This window comes from Priapulus caudatus, unplaced genomic scaffold, assembly GCF_000485595.1.
Source record: "Priapulus caudatus unplaced genomic scaffold, Priapulus_caudatus-5.0.1 Scaffold760, whole genome shotgun sequence".
NCBI lineage: Eukaryota > Metazoa > Priapulida > Priapulimorpha > Priapulimorphida > Priapulidae > Priapulus > Priapulus caudatus.
Genome location: NW_014577821.1, coordinates 224,705 through 232,204, shown reverse-complemented (window position 1 = coordinate 232,204; position 7,500 = coordinate 224,705). Strand labels below are relative to the sequence as shown.

The 7,500-nt window shown below is 42.7% G+C and overlaps 1 protein-coding gene across 1 annotated transcript in view; it reads right to left on the bottom strand.

The window, feature by feature from the left end:
* The window catches only part of LOC106813366 (regulator of G-protein signaling 7-like), an 88,902-nt gene that overhangs the window by 7,712 nt on the left and 73,690 nt on the right, over positions 1–7,500 (bottom strand). The window contains exon 3 of the mRNA XM_014817497.1: positions 3,326–3,376. Coding sequence (XP_014672983.1) covers positions 3,326–3,376 — 51 coding nt within the window. The remainder of the gene's footprint in view (positions 1–3,325; positions 3,377–7,500) is intronic.

Genomic DNA, 7,500 nt, shown 5'->3' with positions numbered 1-7,500 from the left:
TAGCTAGATAGATAGATAGATTAGATAAGATAATCAGATATGATAGATAATAGATAGATAGATAGATATGATAGATAGATAGATAGCTAGAATAGATAATAAGATAATAGATAGATAGATAGATATATAGAAGATATAGTAAATAATAGATATGGGAAAGATAATAGAAGATAGATAGATAGATAAATAATTAGAAGATAGATAAGATAGATAGATAGATGATAGATAATAGATAGATAGATATTGATAGATAGATATGATAAGCTAAGATAGATAGTGAATAGATAGATAATAGATAGATAGCTAGATAGATAGATAGGATAGATAGATAGATAGATAATAGTAGATAGATAGAATAGATTATATAGATAGATAGATAGATAGATAGATAAATAGAATAGATTAGATACATAGTATATAGATAATAGATAGATAATAAAATAGATAGATAGAGAGAGAGAGAGAGATAGAGAGAGAAGATAATTGAAGAAGAAAGAAGGAGAGAGAGGAGAGATGAAGAGAGAGGGAGAGAGAGAATGGAATAGAAGAAAGAAGAGAAATAGATTAATTTTAGAGAGAGATACAGAGAGAAAGAGAAGAGAGAAGGCGTGAGACTGAGAGATAGATAGAATCGAATATATATAATTATATATATATATATATATATATAGCATATAATTAGATATAGATAAATATAAGAATAGATAGATAAATAGATAAATAGATAGATAGATAGATAGATAGAATAGATAGAGGAGACGAGAGACAGAGAGAGACAGAAGAGAGGAGAGAGTAAATAGAGACAGAAGACAGACAACAGACAGAACAGACAGACAGACAGACTAATCAGAACAGAAGAACAGAACAGGACATGACAGAAGAAAGACGAAGGATATGAGAGAGAGACGCACTAGTCATTCATCTACTTCAGATATGATCAGCAATGAATAAAAACACACTGGGCTTCTATTCATCCCCGATATCACCACACCTCACTTCGTATCGCAACGTTGCTCATCGCCTAGACGTACTTCTCAGCCTAAGTCAATCGGAAAATCTTTTAGATGCTGCGTCAGCTCGTACCTATGCACGCACATCGTAAGCGCGTGTGTAGATGCATCGCAGTACGGTTTTTTTTTGCCGAAAATCGTAACGTGAATTACGCGTTCCTCGGCACTAAACATTTGCCTGAGCCTGGCGGATGATGGCAGCTCAAGTCGACGCAGCGAGTATCCGAGATAATTTGCTCGTAACAAACGATCTAACGCAGCGCCTGGGAGACAGGGAGAGAGAGTAGAAGAGAAGAGAGAGAGAGATAGAGAGCGAGAGAGCAAGTAAGAGAGAGAGAGAGAGAGAGAGACGAGAGAAGAAAGAGAAGAGAGAGAGAGAGAAGAGAAAGAGAAGATGAGAGAGAGAGAGAGATGAGAGAGAGATGAGAGAGAGAAGAGAGATAGAGGAGAGACGGGGAGAGGGGGGGAGGAGAGTGACTGTGGGTCGCGTTTAAGTGCACTGGGTGTGTGTGTGTTTGTGTGTGTGTGTGTTTGTGGTTATGTTGTGTGTGTGTGTGGTTTTGTCGTGCTGGTGCGAAGTTACGTGGTGTCGGTAACATGTGCGTGCGTGCAATGCGTTGACGTGTACGTGCGCAGTGTATGCGTACGTTGGAACGTCTGGGCGAGCGTACGCGTGCGTGCTGCGAGCGCGCGGGCTTGTGTTGCGTGCGGCCGTGTGTCGTGCAGTCGTGCGAGCGAGGGCGTGCTGTGTGGTCGCGTCCGGTGTGTATTGTATCAAGGCGCGCTGAGCGTTCGTTTCGTCGCGGAGCAAGGATTTTCGCAAGAGATTATGGAGATTAAACTCGAGCTAATTAACAGAAACGAGGCGCGCAGTATGCAAAACGCGACGCGTGCAACATTGGCGGGTTGGCAACAGCAGCAGCAGGCAGAGCACATCAGCAGCTAGCAGACAGCATTAAGCAGACGAGCACTAGCAATTAGGCGACAGCCACAGAATGACGAATGTTACTGTCCGGTTAAGCGGGGAACACCATGCGAAATTTATTCGCCAAACTGTCTGACAGGCGATTGTAAAAATCGCAGCGACATCCTATGGTTCGTCCGATTCAAGGCGGGCGAATTCGCGATCTGCGATCAATACATGTTTGATAATTTCGCAAGGCGGATTTTAACCGTGCGGTGTAAAATTCGCATAGTGGTCCGTGGCAAAGTAGCGATTTGCTTATAATGCAACGATATCATTGATAGGTAGCTAGTACGTTACCACTAGTGACTGTTGGAGCCATGTGGAGCTCGTGTGGCGCCAGTAGATCGCGTGTAGTGTGCTGCCGACTGGCGGAGTGCGAAAAATTAGCATGTGACGCCAATTATTGCGATTACGGTGCGAAATTTTCGCCACGCGAACTTTCGCCGTTGCCGGATGTATCGTTATCGCCGTCGGACGGTGGCGGAATCAAATTGCGCTCTCTCTCTCTCTCTCTCTCTGCTCATGTACTCATTATTATACTATGCAGAGTCGGTTAGTGTTATCTGTCACGTTCTTGCTGGTACTAACAAGCCCTATGCTTTGCTATGTCTGCAACACTGGTCTCCTCATTCTCGTACCGCAGATCGACACACAAACACAACCCCCACGGACAAGACACCAGAAGCTCGGAAGCACTGTCCACTTTTGCATGAAGTTTTACACACTCCAGACGTTTAACACTATAGCCCGATGACGTCATGCATATACTATAACCGGGTTACATAAAAAAAAGTATTTTAGAAACGTTTGCAAAACGTTATTAAAATAACCGACGCATTTACGTCGAATAAACGTTATTGAATAACGTTATCCAAACTATACAATAAAGTTATAATAACTTTATAATGACACTTTCGTGTTAGCTGGGAATTTATTCGAGGCACCGCGCCTGATTCGCTATTCCGCTCTGCCCTAACGCGCCACTGTGTTTGTTAACAGAGCTCAAGTTTCATCTGCGCGCGACACAATCCCTACTGATCTACTGAGGAAGCTGTTGTCGCCAACAACATCAACATTCAAGAAGCCCTTGGTCATAGGAAAGCATCACAAATCCCCATAATAAGATCATTATAGACATAACGAGTCTAAAATGTCACTTTTGACGCAAACAACTTTTGGGAGTGAAGGGTCATGTAAAGGTTATGACATTTTAGGCTTCATGACTATTTACGATTCGTGCAAGTCACGACATTTTAGACGTATGGTAGTCATGGTAACTGTTTATGATGTGTCTGACAGCACCTCATCTCCTCCCGTCTCTATAACCATGTGTCTCTCGTGTACTTACTCTGGTCATCTACGTCCAGGTTCCTCATCATCCAGTTGATCAAATCAGCACCTGTGAAATAAACGAAACGGACACGTGTAAGCTTTTAATTTATCTCGTCGCCACAGCGAGACGCTTCTCTGTGTGATATGCCAATGTCGAATGCGTTAGACTGCCCCCGTGCGTCGCTGCGCATGTGAATCTCTCCGAATCCTTGTGGAGACAGCCACCGAAATGTTTGGGGGCAGTCTAGACACGAGTTGGAAGCATGGTCGATGGGGTTAGGGTTAGGTTTAGGGTTAGGGTTACGGTTAGAGTTAGTGTTATGAACAGTTTATGTGTTGAAATGAATAGACCGTATATACGTCGTGTTCTATTTGTGTAAAGTTACTGTTGATGCAATAGAATTACGTATAATGATGAAAATAAACGAGAACCCCTCTTACAGGTTTTGTTTATCGACGCCCTGCATATTGCTGTGAAAAATGTGTTGTTATCAAGCGTAAGGAAACTGCATGCCAGCATACTTGCATACTTGCATACTTGCTGCATGCTTGCATAGCCCCAACCGATCTACTGTCTACGCCAGCACGGAGAGCAAAATATCCGTGTCTACAGGTTGTTGTCTGTAACTGGCAGTAAGGCATCTTGGTGGCATTGCTTCAGTTGCTTATAGCCTGATACAGTCATCTGCGCATCTCGCCCATCGAAACGGTCGCAATAAACAAACATGGCGGACAACCCGGTCACTGATGGAAACATTTGATTGAAACAATTTGCAATATGTAGTAAGTTAGTAAGACTGTGTTATGTGTGTCAGGTTACAAAGCGAAACAAAACGAAAACAAAAGAGCATGGCTACTATTTCCTACGGCCCTGCAAAACAAGATTCAAACAAAAAGAAAACAAGAGAACAACAAAAGAGCATGCCTACGGCTCGGCGCATGCGTACTTAGGAGCGCCCAGTTTCGGGCGAGCGTCCAAATTCTACGGGACACCGCCATATTATAGAGATCAGTGGACACCGCAACCAGATGCCGATAACCGACGCCCCATCTGTAGGAATTAGTTTGAACTGCAAAGCCGAGGAGCACTATTATGGTTATAGTTATAGGGTTAGGTTAGTGTTATAGGGTTACAGTTATGCAGACGTCCGTGTCGCGGTCTCACCGGGATCTTCCCGGTACGGCATGCTGGTCCCGGTGCCCCGGTATGAGTCCAGAAAGTCCCGGTCGTAACATTTTTCAGCCATATTTTAAAATTTAGATCAGTAAATTACTAAATTTGCCGTGGTTGTTGATGTACTTATTCCAGCGAACAATAAAAGGCCACAAATGTCAAACAGCTTTTGTTTTTTTTGCATTTTTATTTTGAATTTGCATTTTATTTTACATTTATACTTTATAAAAAATGGTGGCGCGCCGCGACAAACACATGTCGCAGCCCGCCACAACTTTTTTCATGTTTTTGCGTACCGCGGAAAAACGGCAATGGACCATTATCACAAGTGATCCCTTTCTTGGAGTTTCCCAACTTGGGACTTCTGCAGTTATGGTTAAGGTTATATTTACGGTTACGGTTAGGCTATGATTAACCTGCTCGGTAAATCTTATGATGTTATACATATGCATTCTTATTTTCCACTTTGTCTAATATGAAACACTGTTGAGGCAATCTTGAATGTGTTCAAATTTTTTGGTCTTATTCCCTTTTTTACGCTATGTTACTGTTTTTGTTTTAACAAAGTAGAGAAAAAGATGTGTCGAACATAACACGCATAGATGTCGCTAGCAAACCCTAGGCAAACAATTAAAATTAAACATGGAAGCGAGTAGATTTACATTCGTGCAACAGACGCCATCTTATTACGCTAACTAAAAATATGGCATATATTATTTTACATACGGCGACAGTTGATTCTGTTAGTATAATGTGAGCGACGCGTAACACAATTTAGCAATTCTTCAGTCGATGTTTTTGCGTCATTCGCATAATTACTTTCCTCGTTCTTCCAGAGACGCGATCATGTTCGTCAACTGTGTTAACATCGTCCGGAATTTGAGCACGTCCGCAATTTTTTAAGTTATTTAATTGGTCAGGGGCCGGTTGTCAGAAACAAAATTAGTCTTAACATTAGTCTTAGCATTACCTTCCACTCGTAAACCGTTGACAGAAACATCGCAAAGTTACGAGAATGAAAAATCCTCGAAAATATCTCTAAACATTACGAGAGCCCAGACCCTCTCGTAACTTTAATATTAAGTTGAAAATAACACATTTACACTACGAATTACAATTATAGTGATATTATATTTTATAATAATGAATACAATGTGTGTTCTTCTTGAAAAACACGTCAACATCATTAATTATCTACCGATCATAAAACAAAACAAAACATTTACAAATGGCGTATGGCATTTGTTCTCTTGTTTTAACTACTTTGCCACTTGCCACGACTCTCGCGTCTCGTGTTACAGTGTGAGAATTTGTCTTGTTGTGCAGAATAAATTCATGACCACGCCGTTTTTCATCAAATATTATTTATATGTGGTTAGCCATCATAAATATGCATAAATTACTGTGATGTACAATAAATGTGTATGAATATAAATTTTGTGATCGATTCTCATCCAATCAGCAGCCTTGTGACATGAAATTATGAAGTTCCTGTTATCGTGAGTTTGCTCGTAGCTACGATGTGTTTCTGTAAACGCTACTCACGCAAACATTAAAGCCGCACAATGCGCATCCAAACGCTAATTTCTCTAGTACTAGACTAGCAAATACTTCGTGTCATGCATAATCACACTGCCTTATGACAAAATAAACTATAGTTCCTCCCATTTCACTGCGCGTTGTTTTATAATACCTCCAATGTTGTTCAAATTCTCCGATGTTGTTGACAGTTTCGCGTTGCTCTCCCAAGCAACCGTGCAGCGGTGCTGCGGTACAGCGGTACGGGTGTAGCAAAGATAAAAACATGTGACGTCACCTAACCACTTCGAGGCTAAATTGTTTGGCAAACAAGTCGGCGTTGGCGCCAGAATGCCAGTTTTCTCACCTCTTTCTTGTGGGTTTTAAGCAAACGCGCAGTGAAATGGGAGAAACTAGAGTTTATTTTGTCATAAGGTAGTGTAATTATGCATGCCACGAAGTATTTGCTAGTATAGTACTGGAGAAATTAGCGTTTGGATGCGCATTGTGCGGCTTTAACATTAGTCGTAAGTGTTATCGTAGCATTAACATTAGCATTAACTTTACGATGTTTCTGACAACGGGCCCCAGATCCCGCCGTTTGATTTCAAAGTATTTTCATTTTAATGTTTCTCAATTTCTACTAATATCGCTTTCCAGTTTAGCATCGACGAGAATTTGAGCACATCGTCGTATTTCAGTAACATTTTCGTTCGTTCGCAACTCGCCGTTTTTATTCTGCGCGAAATTTTTCAACGTTCTCAGTTGTCATCCGATATGTTTCGCGTACATGCAAAGGCGCGGAAACGCGAGCGCGTGACGATAGACCGCTCGCTCGCGCGCGTGCGTGCGTGCGTGCGTGCGTGCATGTAAGTCGATCGAAATGTTTACATCTCGCCTCATTTGATTTACGCGCCGGCGCCTGTGTGAGGCGTATACCTTCCAAATGCACCGTCGCCCGCCCATGCGCCGCCTTTCCTATAAATTAGCACGCGAATAACGCGGTCGTGGCAGGCCACGTGTAATGTAATAGCCGTGTGCTTAAGTAAAGCGCATATCGAAATAATGCAGCCGATGGACGTCGCACGCCGGGCGCGAGCAATGCATTTAGCGTCAACGTCATTGCTGAGCGCGCGCAGCCCGGGTTCGCCTGACTCCTAGCCGTGGTGGCGCGGAGTGAGTGCTGCTGCTGATGATGGTGATGGTGATGTTGTTGTTATTGCTGCTGCTGATGATGGAGATGCTGTTGTTATTGCTGCTGCTGATGATGATGGCGATGCTGCTGCTGCTACTGCTGTTGTTGTTGTTGTTATTGCTGTTGTTGCTGTTGCTGCTGCTGCTGTTACTGCTACTGCTACTGCTGCTACAACTGCTACTGGTACTGTTGCTGCTGTTTCTGTTGCTACTACAACTGCTACTGCTGCTACTGCTACTGCTGCTGCTGCTGCTGCTGCTGCTAGCTGCTACTGCTACTGCTACTGCTACTGCTACTGCTACTG